The sequence below is a fragment of the Diuraphis noxia genome, unplaced genomic scaffold, assembly GCF_037042655.1.
Source record: "Diuraphis noxia isolate RWA-SAM2 unplaced genomic scaffold, SU_Dnox_SAM2 contig0003, whole genome shotgun sequence".
NCBI lineage: Eukaryota > Metazoa > Arthropoda > Insecta > Hemiptera > Aphididae > Diuraphis > Diuraphis noxia.
The window spans coordinates 40,788,868-40,810,064 of record NW_028301713.1 but is presented as its reverse complement, the minus strand read 5'-3'; the positions used below and the strand labels follow the sequence as shown (position 1 = coordinate 40,810,064).

The 21,197-nt window shown below is 27.5% G+C and overlaps 3 protein-coding genes across 5 annotated transcripts; 1 reads left to right on the top strand and 2 right to left on the bottom strand.

Annotated features, from left to right (window-relative positions):
- Window positions 1-84: 84 nt before the first annotated feature.
- Window positions 85-13,438, top strand: LeuRS-m (Leucyl-tRNA synthetase, mitochondrial). Of its 2 annotated transcripts, XM_089224849.1 has the most exons (12): window positions 85-222; window positions 6,705-6,860; window positions 7,059-7,487; window positions 7,572-7,784; window positions 7,849-8,091; window positions 8,162-8,304; window positions 8,647-9,324; window positions 9,388-9,554; window positions 9,613-9,969; window positions 10,513-10,754; window positions 10,818-11,051; window positions 13,113-13,438. In XM_089224849.1, exons 3-12 carry the CDS (start codon window positions 7,395-7,397, stop codon window positions 13,359-13,361), a joined length of 2,619 nt encoding a protein of 872 aa, XP_089080975.1. In that variant the 5' UTR covers window positions 85-222; window positions 6,705-6,860; window positions 7,059-7,394; the 3' UTR covers window positions 13,362-13,438. The 2 variants fall into 2 exon arrangements, with proteins under 2 accessions (XP_089080975.1, XP_015372252.2); XM_015516766.2 differs by lacking the exons at window positions 85-222; window positions 6,705-6,860 and having other exon boundaries at window positions 7,264-7,282; window positions 7,360-7,487.
- LOC107167627 (uncharacterized) lies at window positions 11,049-13,114 on the bottom strand. Its single transcript, XM_015516774.2, has 4 exons — window positions 12,673-13,114; window positions 12,466-12,604; window positions 11,577-12,313; window positions 11,049-11,518 (listed from the first exon to the last, which is right to left on the bottom strand). The coding sequence occupies exons 1-4, from the start codon at window positions 12,955-12,957 to the stop codon at window positions 11,168-11,170; spliced, it is 1,512 nt and encodes a 503-aa protein (XP_015372260.2). The 5' UTR covers window positions 12,958-13,114; the 3' UTR covers window positions 11,049-11,167.
- A 1,392-nt stretch (window positions 13,439-14,830) lies between the features above and the next one.
- Window positions 14,831-16,168, bottom strand: LOC107167438 (gamma-glutamylcyclotransferase-like). Of its 2 annotated transcripts, XM_015516486.2 has the most exons (3): window positions 15,647-16,168; window positions 15,439-15,548; window positions 14,831-15,379 (listed from the first exon to the last, which is right to left on the bottom strand). In XM_015516486.2, the coding sequence occupies exons 1-3, from the start codon at window positions 15,648-15,650 to the stop codon at window positions 14,948-14,950; spliced, it is 546 nt and encodes a 181-aa protein (XP_015371972.1). In that variant the 5' UTR covers window positions 15,651-16,168; the 3' UTR covers window positions 14,831-14,947. The 2 variants fall into 2 exon arrangements, with proteins under 2 accessions (XP_015371972.1, XP_015371963.2); XM_015516477.2 differs by lacking the exon at window positions 15,647-16,168 and having other exon boundaries at window positions 15,439-15,640.
- Between the last annotated feature and the right edge of the window lie 5,029 nt (window positions 16,169-21,197).

Sequence of the window (21,197 nt, the reverse complement as noted above, 5' to 3'; positions counted from 1 at the left end):
ATATCAAAAGTTTTCAGATTCATGTATATAATATTATGCGCATTTTTTGTAACACTGACGTTTTTCGAATATATTAATTGTGCATTATAATATGTGACTGAAGATGAGAAGATGCTATGATACAAATGTTGTGTTATATTATGTTGAGTGGTTAATCACGCAGTAGCAGCGTACCTATGCCAAGGTTCCAAGATAAGATACTGTCTGTAAAAAATGAATCATGTAGGTATCGTTAGATGTGAATTTGTTCAGTGCATACATTATTATTTTTTTAAGTGCATAATAATATTATATTGTATCACACTATGTCATGTACTTACCTATAATAAATGTCTGTTGTATTTTAAACAAGAATACTATATCCAAAGTATATATGTGTCAACTTTTCAATTTTTTTGTCTTGATAAGGTATACACAAATCGAAGTATGAACGATAATACTACTCATTGCATCGCACTACGAAGACATGTTTTACAATAATTTACCTATTTTAATATCGTCTTGAATTTTATCCGTTGTCTATACGCGTGCTTCACACAGCCCTACAGTTGTAATCGCTGGCTGTTTTTTGCGAATGGTCTAATATTATTATTATTATTATTGTTGTAGAGTAAAATTCCGAAAAATATGAAACGATATAAAACCGTACATCATGATATTATTATTAGTGTTCACTGTTCCTGGTGTACCAGCAGTCAGTCGCTATATACAAACGACTCAGCTGGGCAAACGCGAACGAGTCATCGACGAGCTATACGCGACGGTTACGTTCACAATAAAATCGTTAATATTACAATAAAGTAAATAGGTATTTTTGTTATATATACGTTGCAATAATACGCGATCGAATTTTATACACACTACGTTGCTGCGTTAACGTCATGTCCCGAATGATCGAACGAATGAACTAAATCTGGAATTCTGGAAGTGGTTCGTATTTTATACACAGAGACCACATGCTCGCGATGACTACACCAGTTTGTACATTGCATACAATTCTACATTATGCATTTTATACCTACCTACCTACTATTTTATTATTATTATACATTTTTACGACCTTGAGTGCACATTGAAACGTCCAATGCCACCACGTGTGAGTAATCCTATGTCTAAATAATACGTATTATGTGTATATAGTATGACTACTATGACTATAATACGACTTTTAGACGAGATGACATTATAACTGGTCTTTGCAGGTATGCAGAACCGATATGAGGTGGTCATGCAGTGTATTAGGTACTTAATTTATAATAAGTTCATTATTCTCATACCGGGTCTTCAAAATTCGATCAAACGACGAGTGTCTGTATGACTACTGCAGTGTTTAAACCTACGCCGATGTTTAAGTTCACTGTATTCTATGGTATATAGGTATATAATAATATAAGGATTCACCGAATGGAAAAAATTGTCAGAATTCTACGCAGTTAGTTACAAAGAGCAGCTAGATTCAACCATGATTAATATTTTTTTTAGAGAAAAAACCCTCTGACCTGGCATATGTGTTTTTTATTTCAATAAAAGAAAAACACGTGGTACGCACACTCTTATGGGGATGATGATTAAACTATAATATTATATTATCATTAAAATTAAGTTGGATAGAGGGTGATATTTTCAACAACTATATGTGACATCGTTTTTTTATTCATTGCAATTATTACTTTAGCATGCCTATAAGAGCAACTTAATCATAACTATAAAGTCAATCGAAATAATGAGGCAGTGATCTATTAAGATTTTTTTTGTTATAAAATAATCGTTTAAAAATCGTTATACAAAAAATTTTAAGGCCTTGTCTGATATTAAATTTACCAAGAATTAATACTTTTGAAATTAATGAAGTGATTAACGAATTAACTAGTAAAAAAGAACAAAGTTATTCCTTGGTTATTTGTGTATTGAATATTTGAATCTCATTCTTAATACATCTATTCAGACTCAGTCCCCTCAGTTCATATTTTTGACCCTGGTATAGAGAACTAAATCCGGGCCCCGAACATTTTTCTAATATCTATTGAACTAACTTTGAAGTAATTATTTGCATGAACGGTGAGCCCCTCAGAATCTTTCTGACCGGGGGGTCAAAAGGGGGGCCTTGTGGAGGTGCTCCGTCTATTAATTATATATTTTTTTTATATTACGTTAACGGTTATTGGTTGGGATCACCGCTCACCTTTATGTTATGTTTAAGTATATCATGAAATATATACTTTTTTAAATATTTATTTATGCAACAAAAATTAATACAATACGCTCATAAAAACAATGTTTAAAAAAAAAATCCATTCGATTTTACATTATTATGAAAAAAGTTATAGCAATGTCGGTTTACTCATAAAGTTTTGCGTATATCTAATTATAATTGAATAATTAATATAATCCGATAATACTTAGGAGCATATTATTAGACTGTTTACTGTTTTCTTTGAGACGAATCCTTTCTAAATTAATAACTACATATTCAAGTTGGTAAAATTAAATAAGTTTATTTGTACATAATATGTAGGTAGATGTATAATAATGCAGAAATAATAAATAAATAAATAATTTTACATAATAACTCAAAAAATATAATCAAATTTGAATAATTATTAATTCATAAGCAAACCCTATTCATTTATATATTTTAAAAATTTACTATTGAATTATTGGGTGGGTTACAATTATTTGGTTGGTATACCTTCTTTATCAACTATTTGTTCCCACACATTTGGGGACACACTTAATTCAACTATGTATTGTAACTTTATAATTCTATAGTGAACATTAAAAAAATATTTTATATTTTTATGTATATCGCTCACACTCTCACTGGTAATATACTTATAACTTATATAATACATATATACATATATATTATAGTATTAAATAGTGAGTATATCTTTTAAATGTATTGCGAAAGAAATATCACTTTCTGATCCAAGAACTATCAAGTACGTTTTAGTTAGCTCAAGGTTATTTTTATACTGTACGTAAATAAAGAAATAATAACGAATAGATAGGTAACTAATATACTACATGTATGGTGACTGATATTGACACTCAATTTTTTGTCTTATGATATCCAATAACAATATTTTTTTAATAAAACTAATAAAAGAATAAATAATTAGTATAGGCAAATGATAATAATAGAACATTGTATATGAATTTAATAACTATGGCAGACTACGAAAATCAACTGTTATTGTTACCCACAATACCTGCACATTTTTTAGAAGACTCTTAATAGTTAATTTATAGTAATTACTAATTACCTACCAATTAATAATTGTATAGAACTATAAAACAGTGTTGGGAATTATAAATAACATCATAAAAGTTTTTATTTAATTTGTAGATTTGAATTATGGTAACTACATCTGGTAATTGGTCTGATAATATAATAATAATATAAAATATCTCAAACTATATAGAGATCAGACTTGGCTGCAATCTATTTCTACTTTGATTGACAGACTCTATTGTGAGGGAGTCTGGACTCAATGGACTATGCACTATGCTCTTTTTTCACGATTAGGTTTTCGCAAGATATAATATGTAATTTACTAATATTTATGAAAACCAATACCTTAATAATAATCTATTGTGATAAGTGTATTTTATATTATACTTTGGTTACATCAATCTCTTTTTGTGATAATAACTTAAAAAAAAAAACATCTGTAAAAATAAAAATTATTTAACGTAAGAATTTCAATAACTTTAATAATTTGAATATATTACATAGGTACCTATAATATGTACATTTAGGTACTATATTTGTAGTATAAGCCAGGGATTCTCAAACTAAAAAAAATTCTCAAAAAAATCAAAATTTTTTGAAAATTAAACTGTATATAGATATCACTAACATAAACATTTGGTGAAAATTTCAAGTATTTACAGTGATTAGTTTTTGAATTACAACCATATAAAGAAATCGATTTGGTCGAAAACTGGTTTTGTGTAAAAATTCCCGTTTTTCTGTCATTTTTGTTTTTGTTTCTCTCGATTTTTTTGAAAACTGTTGGAAAATGTTTCAGACCCCCCCCCCCCCCAAAAAAAAAAAACACACATTGTAAAATCAACACATTCATCACTTCGTTCAGAATCTAAAATCTATTTGGTCAAAAACTGGTTTTGCGTAAAAATTCCCGTTTTTCTATCACTTTTTTTTGTTTTTCTCGATGTTTTTGAAAACTGTTGGAAAATGTTTACTTTTGACCTCTATAATGCACCAAGGATATTCACTTTTCCATCGAAATCCACCCCCAAAGTTTGAAATTGAAGCATTATTTCGACTAGTTATGCTGTACACAGACACAAAAAAAACACACACACATCATTGTAAAATCAATACATTCATCACTCCGTTCAGAATCTAAAAAACACTAAATTTGTCAATTATTAATAAATTATACATTGAACAAGGTCCATAAATATTTATATTAACTAACGTTGATATAGTTCAACTTTATTATCACATTTTTCTATTACTGTATTTTATCGTTATACTAAATTTTAACGATTAATTTTTTTTATATACACAAAGTAAAAATGTTATGGTTATTATATTTTGCACCAGGAAAATAATTGACAATTTACTAATTTACAATTAAATGCTGCGTATCCATTCGTTTCCGTTACGTTTAAAAAAAAAAAGGTCATCATTTCTAATATCATCTCCCCTATTTGTATTTTTGGTATTTTAATAATTTGAATAATTTGATAATTTTCTTAAAACTGATATTTGTAATTTATATTTAAAATAAATTTGACGTTTTTTTCAGTGTCGTTTTTTCTTAGATTCATGTGTTGTAATAATACTCCATTATTTAAACGTCTATGCTTAGCCTAAGTTACTTAGGTACTTACTCGTTCTTAGTTCTATAAATTAATTTGAGTTGAATTTTATTAGTAATTCCTGCTATGCCAAAAGAAGCAAACACGAATATAAACATTAATTATTTTTAGATCGATAAATTATAATATAAGGAACACCTAATGAGTCATGTTAAATATAGGATTCCTGCAGCATTTTATGAAAATTGGATATGTAAATGTGTTTGTGTGTTAGTGTGTTACTGCGCGTTATATATGTATAAATGTAATATGTACCGAATGTTCGAACCCGTTTTAATGTATTGAGTTATCGACATAACTTGTAGTTTTCAATAATACGTTGTTGTTTTTTGGTAATTATCTTTGCAAAGATTTTTAGGTACTAGAATATATTTTAAATAATTACTATATCTGCGATGCATAGCTATTCTCTTATCCAGTTGGTATAAATCTGATGAAATATTTGTTACCATTACGTCACATTACGTACCTTAATATTTTAAAATTTTATATATTATTCAGAAATTCTAGAATTTTTATGAACAGATTAATGAAAAAGTGTAATAATATTTAGTCAAAAATAACCTTTGAATTGTTGCTATGATAATACCCTTTCTAAAGATGCAATAGGATATTTTCGGGTGAGGGGGGATAGGTAATAGGTAGATAATATTTTTAATTTTGTACCTTCAACCTACTTTTTTATTGCAACGGACAAGTGAATTAAACTGTTTTGAATATTTTATCTTTTTGGTTTTGGATATTTAACTAAGAAATGTTTATTTTTATATCTTAAATATTATAAATTAGTATGAACTTACATTTTCGAAAAATACAATATTAAAATGTGATTTTAATTGTTGCATCACACAAATGTGCATGGAATGATTTGCAACTATTTGTCGTTTTCCATAAACTACTGCTGAAATTTGACCATATTATGTGGATGGAGAATATTTCAGAAATAAATAAGTTAATAAATAAGTATAAGAATATAATGAATTAACTTTCGTAAAATTAACTATAGCGCGATCTAGTAGTATTTACTTTTGTTATTAACTTCTTTAGATAAATGTATACTAATATTATTTACGATTAAAGATATCTTAATATCTTATTAACGTATTATTATAATATCAATATCATAAATTATTATAATATTATTATTTATTTGAGAAATGCAAAAAAATTATTTCGTAAATGTATAGTAAATTTTGAAAATTATTAATATTTTAAATGTAACTTGCATGTTCGGAATACGATACAATTAATAAAACTTAAGTATCATGAATTTTTAATTGAATATTGCAAGCTCATTGTCTACAGGTTACTACTGTCTTATACTATAATCATAAACATAAAGTGATAAATATTATAGTATAATGTAATCTATAAGGATAACCTACATTGTAAATAGAACATAATTTTACATCATAATGTTTTCATAATAATTTATCATAGTTATTAGGTATTGACAAATTTCGATAGTTGTTCGTAATAACTAATAATCGTGGCTGTTTTGAACTAGTCGGGGTGTTGGGGCTTATATTATTTTTCTATACCTTGTGCTATAATAGATCCAATAGCGGCCCAACTATAAATTAATTTCAGGGGGAGGGGGTTACATTGTTAGAATATAATATAATATACCTACCTCAATATCTGAAGTCATACGTACATAAGACAACATGCTTATAAGCGAAAAAAAGATTCCGAAACCCTCCCCCCTCTCCACCACTGGTTGCGCCACTGCAGCGATCCACCTTGTTATTTTCACGGAATAAATTAAACCACAGAACAATATTAAAATAGATTAGATTGAAATAGATTCATCTTATTTCATCTATTTTGTTTTATAATTTATAATACAGAAATAAACTGCTGGTTGATGGTTTACTAGATGTCTAGATAAACTGACGACTAACAATCACGGTCTTCAAGAATCAAGACCGTTGTGTCGTGGTAAAGATCTTGGAAAATATCTACAGTCAATAGTCATGGCGTCGTGGTTACAACTCACGGATCACGTAAGTACAATACGTCAATACTACAATCTTAAATCATGCCAATCATGGTTTGCGCCTTCGACCATATAAGCTAATATGGTATTAGCACAGATTATATAAAATAATATATTATATAATCTGTGGTATTAGCTTATATGGTCGAAGGTTTGCGCCGCGCGCCGTTCGAGGTGAAGAACTGAAGACATATTATCTTATTAGTGGTGAAGATCTACAGCACAGATATAGATAACAAGCTAATTATCTATATTATCAGCCGTGATCTACAGACAGCCGTTCTATTATCACAAAGATTTATCAGTTATGAGTTTATGAGTGATAGTGTAATCAATGACCATGCGTCCATGAATTCAGCAATGCACATACAAATTTCGCATATCTATGCTATTATAGTATTATATTATATAATGCTACTCTTCAAGTATGTAAGGAAATAAAAAAGACCATTTAAATTGGTTTTAAATGTTAATAACTTTAAAATCCACTATTATATATATTTTAGTGTAGAGTTTAAGTATCGATTTCTAATCACGGGCAATGATTTCCAAAGAAATATTTTATAAACTTAATAATCTTAGATTTTATAGGAAATATTCTCCAAACTGTAGATATCTTAGTAATGATATTTGGGTGAGTAACTATATTAGTATCAATAATAAATAATTATTAGTTTTATAATAAAATATGTTTTAATGCATCACAATTTATTTATAGAATGAAGAGTTGACAATAGGCTTAAAACTAAAAATTGAGAAATACTGGAAAGATAAACTATGTAAAGGTAGTTTTGATAAAAATAATCTCGATAAAAAATTTTATGTTTTGTCAATGTTTCCTTATCCGTCTGGCCACTTACACATGGGCCATGTTCGAGTGTATGTAATTGCAGATTCAATTGCTAGGTTTCATCGCATGAACGGACAAAATGTAAATTTATTTGTTATAATTATTTATATTAAGTAAGCCTATTTAATAAACAATTTTACAATAGGTATTTCAGCCTATGGGATGGGATGCATTTGGACTTCCTGCTGAGAATGCAGCTATACTACATGGCTTACCAGCTGATAAATGGACTAGTTCAAATATTGATCACATGAAAAAACAGCTTCAAGAACTTGGATGCAGTTTTGATTGGTCTAATGAATTAGCAACCTGTGATCCAACCTATTATAAATGGACTCAATGGTTCTTTCTAAAAATGTTTCAGACTGGACTTGTTTATTCTAAAGAAGTAAGAAGGATTTTGATTGTATCAACTTTTTATTAGCATTGACCAATAATTTACTATTATTGTTGATTAGGCTGAAGTTAATTGGGATCCAGTAGATGAAACAGTGTTAGCTAATGAACAAGTAGACGAAAATGGACGTTCTTGGCGGTCTGGTGCTATTGTCAAGAAAAAAGTACTGAAACAATGGTTTATAAAAACAACACAATTTTCCAAGTTAGTTAAACATTCAATAACTTAGAATTTGTTCATTTTTATAATCAAATCAGTATGATACTTAAGAATATAAACTATTAAATGCATTAATCACTAATAAATGTTCAAAACAATAACACTTTTTTTTTATTGTCACTTTTAAACAATAGTGCTTAGAAATAGAACATAGTTTGTCTTTTGTAGAGGTTACTTTTCAGTATTTTTGAAATTTCAATAAAAAATCTTAAAATAAATTAATTTGCATTTCACTTTAAACATTTTTTTATTATTTTACTATGCTTCTATAACATTGAATAACTTGTATAGGTAACACAACTAATTGTTTTTAAATTATTGTTATAGAGCTCTGTTTGAAGGATTAAATGATCCATCTTTAGTGGATTGGAGAGATATTATTAACCTCCAAAAACATTGGATTGGAGAATGTGACGGATATAAATTTGATTTTCAACTATATACTGATAATGTTTGTAGAACAATACTCAATGTTTGGACACAAAATCCAGAACATATACCATTAGCTGCATTTATTTGTGTTAAGCCCAATTCTTTTGTACATCAATATTATGTTCTAAATCATAAAAATGTGTTCATCAAAAATCCAATTACTGGCAACCAATTACCAATTTTAGTTACTGATCGTGTTGTATATCCAGAGGGGCAAGAATCACGCTTAGGTGTGCCACATACAAATTCTATTGATAAAGAATTAGCTGAAGAGCATAATATTTTTCATTCTGTAAATCAAAGCTCACATTTATCTAGAGAAAAGATTTGTGAAAAAGCAAAAGAGTTAAATTTTAGTGGTTATCAAGTAAGTTCTAAATTACAGGATTGGTTAATATCTAGACAAAGATATTGGGGTACACCTGTACCAATTATTCATTGTACTAATTGTGGAGCTCAAGCTGTACCAGAAGATCAATTGCCAGTCAAACTGCCCATGCTTGATGTACAAAGTGGTAAAAAATTTAAATCGTTAGAATTAGCTGAAGAATGGATTAAGACTACTTGTCCAAAGTAAGTAGGACATTTAACACTTGTATGAAATATAAACATCACATTAATATTATAGTGTCCTAGATGTGGTAAAGAGGCAAAAAGAGAAACAAATACAATGGATACATTTGTGGATTCCAGTTGGTATTATATGAGATATTTAGATCCTAAAAATAATTTTCAGCCATTTGATAAGACTTTGGTCAAAAAAATGATGCCTGTTGATTTATATGTTGGTGGAAAAGAACATGGTAAATTTACTCTTAAAAGAATTTATGAAAATAGTTTTAATACATTTTTTTCTTTTAGCTGTTTTGCATCTATATTATGCAAGGTTCTTTAACCACTTTTTACATTCCATTGGTTTATCTCCTTGTTTAGAACCGTTTAAAAAACTATTAGTTCAAGGTATGGTGATGGGTCAAAGTTTTAAAAATAAAATTAATGGAACATATTTAAAGGAAGATGAAGTAATTAAAAAAGGTAAAACATATTTCTCTAAAGATGGTGACTACCCGGTTATTGCAACATGGGAAAAAATGAGTAAATCTAAGCACAATGGTGTTAAACCAAAGAATACTATAAATGAATATGGAGTCGATACTATGCGATTATTGGTATTGTCTAGTGTTGCACCTACATCTAATAGAAATTGGAATTCTGATAGTAAGTAATAAACTAATAAATAATAACTAATAACTAGGACTCAGATTTATATGTATTTATAATTTATATAACCAAAGTATGCATTTATACAACAAAAATATGTGATGAAAAATTCAAAGTGTGTTATCAACAAAAAATAAATTAATAATATAATACAATTTAATAAAAAATAATGAAAATTATTTTGATTGCAATTTATAACATGCATTTTTAAATTTTTGATTCATCGTAAAATTCCTTTATACATTCAGCATCACCTATAGGTCTTATATTACACGTAAATAATGATTAATGAGCAATAAACATAGGTTAAACCCACAATATATGCACCACAGTCTATTGCTCATCGCAGTATTCGCTTGTTGTTTAACACTAAGATAAGATATTTTATATTTTGAAGGATAAAATTGAAAAATATAATAATTTAATCTAGTATCTATACATTTAGTATGTTTGAAATTGAGTTTACCATGTCATGATGAAAATATATATTTTAGTACAATATTTATATATTATTGTTTAATACATAATTGATACTATTAGCATTTCCTGGAATTTTAAATTGGCAACATAGATTATGGTTGACTATAAGAGAATTCCGAACTGTTAGATCTAATGAAGATGTTCAAAGACATACAATTGATTCATCTATATTTGAAAAAGAAGAAATGAAATTACATGATGCACGTAATTATCATGTTAAAAAAACTTCAAGTAACTTCAGAAAATCATATCAATTGAGTGTAGCCATTTCAAAATTACAAGGGTTGACCAATATTTTAAGGGTATATACATATTTTAATACATTTTTATTTTTTATAGATTTTAATGTATTGACACTTTTTCAGAAATCTCCTAAAGAGTTGATTAAGTATAGTGCAGAATATGAAAGATTATTGGCTGTTCAGATAATAATGTTAACTCCAATGGCTCCACACTTTGCATCTGCTTTATGGAGTGGATTTGTATCTGCACCAGGTCGCATAAATCATAAATGGGAACAAATTAATTGGGAAAATGATGTAATTGATCAAAAATGGCCACAAGTGGATAGTGATTATATTTTAAATTTATATTGTGTGGTTAGTATTCAACAATTAAAGAAAACTACAAGTATTTATATTTTGAACGAAAAAAAAAATGCTGCATACAAATTTTGAAGGAAATCATAAAATCTGATGTTAAATATATTCATGTTTTATGTACTATACTGTTTTGTACAGTTATACCGACGTTTTTGCATATTATCTATCATATCAGCCACTTCCTTTTTCCAATTACTCACAAGTGTGTTGAATGATGTATTACTATAGCAATGTATATCTGGAATTTTGTATTCTAACAATGTCTTGGGTTTGTTTAGTATACAATGTTCAATTGATTTTACTTCTGTTAACTGATTTACTCTGTTCATGTTTTTAGAGTTTAGAAACACTATTTTTTTTGACTGATCTGGTTTTTCCTTTTTTTTTTCAGTTTTTATTGTAATCATATTTTTTATTTTTTTATTGCATGGCTGACACAATCGCTGCCGGCTTTTTTGTTTTACCTAAAAAATATTTTTATTTAAATCTTATATCAACTTAAGTACAGAATTAATTTTTAACCTTTTTGTTTTCAGCCTTGTTCAATTCTCTCTTGATAATTTGTTTCATTAAATTTCCTGGATCAAAAACTAGATTGTTTTGTTTTATTTCTTTAAGTATTTTTTCGGCATATTGAGTTAATCTTTTATTACCATTATTACACATAGAATGTTCATTTTTTTTGTTGGTAATATTTGAATTTATTTTATAACCCATTTTTAGGGCAAATTTCTCGTTAATTTTTTTTCTCCACGCTTCCTCTTCTTCTTTTTTGAGTGTGTCAAGCCTGCGTTGCCTTTCAGCTTCTTTTGATAATGTATCATTTTCTTTTAGTACTTTTTTTTTCGCTCTTACCTGCGCTTTTCCAATTTCTTTCTTTTCATTTTCTAATTCTTGTTTTCTTTGTTCTTCCAATATTTTGTCGCGTTTTGATTGAATTTCAATTTTTTCTTCCATAATTTTCCGCCGTTCTTCTTTTTCTTTTTCTTTAGCTAGGATAGAAGATTTAAATTTATTTTCTTCTTCCTCTCTTTTTTTACGTTTTTTCTCAGCTTTTAACCACAACCTTTTTTTTTTTTTCATAAAATCATCAGCTTCTTGCTGATCTTTTATTTTTTTTAGTTTCTCACTAGAACTATCTTCATATTTTTGAATCAATGAATCAGTTTTACTTTTTAAGTCATCTCCCATTCCATATTTATTGATTTTAAAATTTTTTATTTTTGTTTTACTGGCATTATTTTGCATAATTTTATCATCTATTAAAAATAATTTACCTATACATACTACACAAAACATATTATTTTTTTTAATTTAAGTACATTTTTATCCTAAAAAATACTTAAACTTAAAGTAATATGTCATTTTTCAATTTTTTAATTTAATGATTCAATAAAATTGCATCTCTTACTTTGTAAAATATTTTTTCGTTGACTTTGTAATTTTTTAGATTTAAAATTATTATTATTTAAATTCAAAGTATCAATCATTTTTCCTTGCTTTTGATTATTTATGGTTTTTTTTTGTATATTATATGCTTTTCCATAATTCTTTAAAGTATGCACTTATATTACACAATTATTTAATTTCAAAGTATAGTGCCATGACTAATATTTACCATTTTTTGTTGACCATAAACATTATATTTTTCATTTTTTTGCTTACGAAATTTGTATGAATTATATCCTTTCTTATAGTGTAATGGCATATCTATCCATTTGAATCCCCTAGGAGTTGATAGCATCTTAAGATAATCACGGTGTGTTAGAAGACTTCTATCCACAATAGGTCTATAGCATACTGTATGGTAACTAGGTTTGTTGCATATATCATTTGTTAGGCTTTTAAATTTTTCATGACAGGAATCAATTTTGTACATGGTTTTTTTGTTTTTTGTCTTCATCGTAAGTAAAATTTAAATGAATTTATATAAAAAACCTTTTCACTTGAAGATAAAATGTTAATTTATTTTAAATTTTTGCTATAATTATTTGTATCAAACAATGTAGTCATTTGGCATGGTAATCTACTATTTGTATAAGATAATATTTTTTTCAGGTTAACAATGCTGTTAAATGTGTATTACCAATGCCTAAAAAAGAAATTTCATTACTTACTAAAGAAACAGCTATAAAATTAACTATGAATCAAGATATTATAAAAGAGTATACATCATCTTGGAATATTATTGATATTGGATACCAGTCATACGAGGACAATGATACATATGTGTTTATTAAGACTGACCGGAAATCTGTTGCAAAGACTAAATCTACTAGTTCCAAAATTGTTAAAAACACTATTTAGTTATAAAAACATAAATATTACTTTAAATATTTATTATATATTATACATCAATATAGAAATTAAATAATAGTATTAAAGCAAGTATATACCATAGAATCTAGATACTCCATATACATCATAAGTGTAAAATTATGTTTGTAAACCAATCTATTTTATACATGTATCATACATGATGTATGTTACAGAAGTAAAATAGTGTTCTTACACTAAAATGCACATTGCATAATTATATAAAAACAAAAAAATAATGTTATGCAATATGTAGTTCTTGGTTTACTTAAGTAAAAGATAAATTGGTGAATAATTTACCATTATATACTGAAAATAATATCTAGCTTCTTAAAGATGTTAGAATGGTAAACATGTAATGTAGAGTATCATAAATAATCTATTACAGCAGTTACCAAACATTTTTCCCGTGGTGCTCTTTTTTGAACCAAATATAGCCACGGTGCTTTGCTGTAAATATCTTAAAAGATCCTTAGTAACAAATTTTTGAAAAAAATCCTATGCATTTTATATTATTTATTATGAGCAGTAGACCGTGGTGACCCTAGTGCACATTTTGGGAACCATTAATCTATTGGTATTTATATTGAAGTTTAGCCTGAAATGAAAGTTTGTAACAACACAAGTTCCTAATACATAGAATAAGTTTGTGTATTATGCACAAACCCTATTAAAAGGATATTGGCACAAAATTTGTTTTATCAGGAATCGGATCCATATGCGACATAGATAATCCACGAGAATTGTTTTTTCTATGAACTTAGAGTAATTGTTGAGTAAAAAAACCAATTACGAAAATTATATATGATAATATTTTTCAGGCTTTGACATATCTGTTTTATATTTAATTATAATTTAACTTTAAAAATAAACATATTTTTTTGTAAATTTAAATGGACATAAATTGTTTTGAGACAATATTTAGACAAATTGATATGTTATACCCTCAAAAATATTATCTTTTATAGTTTTTATATTGAGTATTTACTTCAAGATCTCTCAAAAAACATAAAAAATATGTTTTTAGGTGAATGTTGCAGGTGGGCGGTTAGTCGGAAAAAGAAAACAATCAGTTCACTCTCATCCCCTAAATTGTGTCAAAAGGTTTTACTTATGTGTTTGTAAATACAAATTACATAAGTAATATGCTATTATCCAAGATTTTGAAAAAATAATTCATTATTATTATCTGTTTATGTATTACTTCCTCTGACTTAATTAGCAATTACATAAAATATAATGCTATCTATATAATTTGACACAAATGATAAACCCTAATAAATAGTAAAGATTGTACATGATCTTAAATTTTCTTTTCATCATAATTTGTTATGCATACATTTATCTCTAAAATAAAGTAAATAAAAAGAGAAAATTTTTGTAAATACATTACTTAGGCTTAATCTGACTAATCTTTACTTATTGTATTTAAACTAAATTAAGTAAATAATCACTAACAATTTTGTCTGTATAACAATTAGTTTTAATCAATGTTCCCTCACCTCCTTACATATTTTTTCATCATAAAATACTTAAAACATAATTAATAACATTTTTTAAATAAGGTAAGTATTCAATTACAATTCAGTAGTTTTTAATGGTTCACGCTTTGACCATGGCATTGTTGGGCCATCATTGCCATTATCGAGAATTTTACTAAGATATTGTAAATAGTCAAATGGTAATCCACTTTCATTTGCCCCTAGTAATATAGTTTCTAAATATGCTTTAGATGGTCTTCTTTCAAGTGGTAATGGTATTTGTTTAACAGGCTGATTGACTAGCATGTAACAGCGGCTCAATATGTTATCGCCATTTGGCGTCACTATGTTTACCTCAAATGGTACATAGAGTTTTTTATCGACACCTTCTTGTCGATCTAGACTGCTCAAATCGCTGGTATTCAGTCGCCATAAAACACCCCAGACATGTTCCTCAGGATCTGGGACTACTGTCGATGGACATCCATCCCAAAAACGTGAAAATGTATTAAAATCTAAACGGAACGCCTATAACAATAATACATTAACTAAAAACAAGGGTTCATTTTTAACACAATATAACATACATTTAGTTTGCCAGTTCCAATTCTTACTGCAGTTGGATTTTGAATATGAATCCGCTGTGCAAGCATATTACTTCCGTAAGCAAAGTACATAAATGTATTCATATTATTGACTGCGTCGACAGAAAAAAATAAAGCATTAAATAGTAACCAATTAACCTGCATTTTAATAAGCATTATTAATGACGGTTTTAAAAAATCGCCTATTTACCCATAAAATATGCTATAAATTATTTATTATCTTATTCTTCTGAGCCTTCTATGCAACGTTTGAACAAATGATTTAAAAACAATATAACTTGAATTGTGATTTATAACATCATTGATATTATAAATTATTGTAGAACTAATCATCTATGTTCCATAAACAGCAAGCTGCAATAGCCAGAAAACACCTTTTCAGAATCTCTTGTCTTAAATCTCTGACGAGGTCTTATCTCAATCGCCAATTATATACACAGCTCTTGAACATCAATCAAATTGCGAACATGGGAATTAAACTGGCTATAAATTATAGTAGGTATTATGATTGGTATATTAATTTTTAATATTAACAATTTTATCATAATAATATATAAGATAAGTAAAATAACGGCATAAACATAAGCAGATAAACTCTTTTTTTTATTCGTTCGCCTCAACTCCCAAACCCAATATGCCCCCCCGGGTTCCAACTTCATACGACCTCATGACGTCCTATACTGTTAAATTGTTAACTGTTCCGTCTTCTTTGCTTTTGATAACATTTTGCACTAAAATGTAATAATGTAATATTATTATATAATATGTATTTCAACATTTTGCCGTGCAACGCACTGATAACAATGATACGATGCGGCATGACTACGCTGTGGCGCTGTGCATGGTCATAAATCATAACTCTTAATCTTGTGCAATCTACGACTTACGAGTTCGTAATTCGTATTGTTCGCATGTTGTATGTAGGGTAATCAGTAATTCAATAGTGCAGTAGTCTTAGATCATATACTAAGGCAGTAGTGCATCCAATTAATTTCTTACTAACAATATTTTAAACTGTAAAAGTGTGAACGTAATTGTTGGACCAATGCTTAAAAGTTAAAATAATAATATTTTTTCGAATTTACCTGTAGCTGCAAATTACTATTATTGAATAGTTTCTTTAATCAAGCAAACCAAGCCCTCTTATATAAGTTCCTTCATTGTGCATATTGAAAAAATATTTTATACAGATTGTACAAATTAAAATGAATATGTTAAAAAAATAAAAAAATATGTATAGGTATAACCTATAGTTTTACTTATATGGGCTATATGTCATAAATCATAATATAATGAACGCTTACTAACTAAAGGAAATAACAGTATAGTTTTTCATTAAAAATCAAAAAAAAATTCAGTAAAGATTATAGTGTATATTTAATTTTAGCCTTACAGGTATTAATATTTTAAACACATTGTTTAGACATTTTAATATAAATGAACACACTACGTCACTACATACATGTTGGAAAAACGGCAGAGTCAATTTAAAGCAGTTTATTTATTATAGAGCTGCAGGTTAATAGAATCGCATAATATTATTACAAAAATATTATATTTGTTTATGTATTGCAAGTTGTTTGTTGGTCTCAAATCTCAATCAGACGAACGCTTCAGCCTTCAGATAAAAATCGTATGATACAATACAAAACATTATGCTCTATGTCATATCACGTAATAATATACAATGGCGCTCATTACTGCATTATTGCTTTATAGTGAGATATAAATGTATACATAAATTTCCGGATTCCTCGGACATTAGTCACATGTCTGACTGGAGAGACTGTCAGTGATTTCCTATTGTTATAGTCTAAGTCTATAAACTATAGTGAAAACTGAAAACCTAGATTGCCCGCGGCTGGATCAAGTATATCGGTATATGTAACCGGATGTGAATAATTATTCATTTTGCGGCCACTATACAGACTCCAAATTTGAGTCATAACTTACGATTTGTGACCCGTAAAAAAATGTTTTTTGATTACATACTACATAGACTTAAAAAATATGATGACGCACACGTGCTTCTGCTGATGCAGAGGAAATCACGCAGCAATATATAGTATGTAGAAGGGGTTGTCATATTTTTTTTTGGTAAAGATTTACTGAGAATATATTTCATCTATAAGTCATAAAAATACATACAACTGTAATCTGTATTATTGTGGACAAAGATTACAGGAATTTTTTGGAGAGTTGCTTAATGTATAATAATAAATTCTAACAATTTTATAGATTTTATAATATGTATAGAAGATATATAAGAAACTATATAATCTCTTTAAATATAGCTTTAAACGATTAAATGATTAAATATTTTGAAAATTTAATTGTATGTAGAACAACTAGAACATTATAATTTAATAATTGATAGTGTGGAATGTTTCAGATTTATGCTATTATTATTATTTTTTTTTATAATAACAAAATAACAAATATCGTTTGATAAATCGTTATTAATCATAATAACTTATATTTTTGAGTATACAATATCGTCGTCAACGTTTTAACATTAATTACTAATAAAAATTTATTTCTTTATGAGGAATCTTGAACTACATTTTTAAGCCTTACATATTTAAATTTAAATTTAAACTAAAAATTAGGGATGGAGGCTGCTCAAAAATATGTGTTTAAAAAGTTCGTTAAAAACAAAAAGATTAAAGATTTTAAAAAAGTCCTTTATGAATTAAAAAAATACGAACCAAATTCAAGGTCATCCGTTTGTAATATCTGTCGTTGAACACGCTGTAGATATAGTGTAGGTCAGGGATAGCAAATCCACGGAACGCGTGCCCAAGGTTGTACGCAAAATTATATTACCTACCTATATAATAATAATAAATGTATTCAAATTATTCGTAATATATAAAATAGTTATATACAGCTACAGCAGCTGTATTATTATTGTATATTTTAAAATTGGAAATTCTTTGTATATCTTAAAATACTCATAACTCACTTTGAAATTAAAATATAGTAAAAAGCCTATGAAAAGCTCTCCATAATAATGTTAGGTACCTTTAATTGTTATGAGAGGTTAACTTACTTAAAATTTTAAGCTAACGAAGCTAAACGTGATCTAATGAGCGTGAAATTTGGTATGTTACGCACTTGTAAGACGGAGACAACACATGCGGGTGTGTAGCGTCCTCATAACAATAAATAAATCGTACGAATAATCTAATGATTCGACCAGAAAAACATACCATTAGCTATTTAGCTATTAAGTACCTATCATAGATATTTATTAATTTATTATATATATTTATATTGAGAGTGTACGGCGTATATGTAGTATACCCTATGGGAACACCCCTGCATTATACATAGGAATTAGGAGCTGGGGTAGAACACGATTGCGTACGTTTGTCCTTTTTGGCAACACGATTGCGTATGTTTGTAAATGGGTTAAAAGTACCTTTCAGAAAAAAAAAATAAACACGATTGCGTATGAAATTGTATGCAACGTTGTCAAATTTACCAATTTCATCGTATATAAAATAAATAATAATATAATATAATATGTAATAATAATATAATAAATATCGAATAATACATAAAAATAATAATAAAATAATAAATAAAACGAGATTAACTTAATAATATAAAAGTAATTAATAAATAATCTTCAATTATTATTTTAATAAAATTATCGTAAATAAATAAATAAATATGTGAAAAAAGGACGTTGCATCAGCGTAATCGTTCTATATACTTAATCTATACATTTACAACTTACTTGATAATTCGATTGACAAAAAAATATAATTTCATAAAATAAGACCGATTTTAATTCAGAAACAGTTAAAAATCAAAACAAGTCTCAAAAATCCAAAAAAAGCACTAAAAATTAAAAAAATCATTTTCATTTTGTTCATAAGCAATCCAACGTTAATAATGTCTTTTCTATTTTTTTTATTGCAATATTATCTAAATTAAAAAAGAAAAAAACAAGTACCTATATTTTAATTTATATTTAATATATTTTTTTAAGTTAAAATTTTATTTTGCGGGCTTTGAGCTCAGCTTAATCTATGGTTAAATATTAAATGACTATATAATATATATATTTCATAAAATGTTATTTTACAATATTAATTAATATAAAATAAGTATTTCTACTAAAATTTCAAAAATTACAAATAAATTTCAACGGTCCCACCGGCACTTAAAGTATTCGGGCCTCTGTACTCAAGGTCCATCAGACCCTCTTGTGGGGGTTCTGTATACCGGTATGAAAATTGGCAACAACGCTTAAAACTTCGAACGCAATCGTGTAGTTAAAAAACAGGTAAAATCGTACGGAATCGTGTTGCTTAAAAAGGTATCGGCGATAACGAACGTACGCAATCGTGTTTTACCCCCTAGCTGGACATGGCCGCAGTAGGTATTTTAAATTACAATACTAACAGGACATGGACCAGTAGCGCCGATAAAACAAAATTTGTAGTTTAGGCCAGTATAAAAATTGCGCTGCTTAAATTTTAGGACATCATTTTAATAGTACACATTTTTATAAAAGTACCTACCTATATTCTAGCCATTAAGTGTAATGTAGAATAATATTATAATTTTAATCATATAATATGTATGTTAATTTAATATTAATTGATATTGTTGTAATGCGTTAATAGAATATTTTTTATTTTATTGAGCGTAATTGGTCTATCGACCTAAAAAAGACCGAGCAAAATTGGTATATCGAAAAGTAATTTTAAGCGCAATTGGTAAACTCCCTAGTAAGTAATCATAAGTAATAACATATTATATTATAGTATAAGGTAAAAGTATGGAAGATGACGTATTAATGTCTAAGATTTTTATGAATGAACAGAGTGAACACTTTCACAGTGACCACGTTGTGCAGGTTAATGACCTGATGACGTATAATGACCGTGAATATGTCTATGACGCACGAGTGACGAGTGTGGAGTGTCATTACCCAAATTACATTGGGACATTGCAATGAATATCGTTCTAATACTGCGATGAAGTATTGAAAATTAATTAATTCGATAAATCTTCCACGTGGTGTTTAATCGTTGGTATATAAGTCACTTAGTTTACAAATAATGACGGGTCAATACAAGACAAGAAAATAAAACCTAATTTCATCTTTTCCCAACACGAACGAGACAATCAAAATAATTTTTAAAAACCGCAACACAACAAAAACTAGACACTGCAGTGTGACTGTGTGTACCCGGAATAAGATACAATCGTTAAATTCGATTTGTTTTACAACCCGTGGTCTGATGCGATCGCATAATATTATTATCTTCACTGTAAAAACTCGATCTAAACGTGATTTTAATATAATAACGTATTAATGAATAATAACAAATTTCGACTAAGAACACATTAATTGATCATCTATATGATATATTATTGCAAAGTTATAAATAGTTTAATGCTGATACCGGTTCTCTCCCTAGTGTCGTTTTTATCTACATACCTGGCGGCCTGGCCTACAAGAGATATTTATACTTTTAATATTAAAATTGCTAGTCAGAAAATAAAGCCACGGAAAAAAAGCCACAGGAAAAATAATCCACAGAAAAAAAAGAAATGGGAAAAATAAGCCACGGAAAAAAAGTCAAATTACAATAATTAAATATATAAGTATAACAATTAAAATTAAAGTATTGAATTAGGTATTTTTTAAAAAATTGTTTACACATTATTGGTCAAATATATAAGAAATAATTTTAATTAAATGTATAAAAAAATAAAAT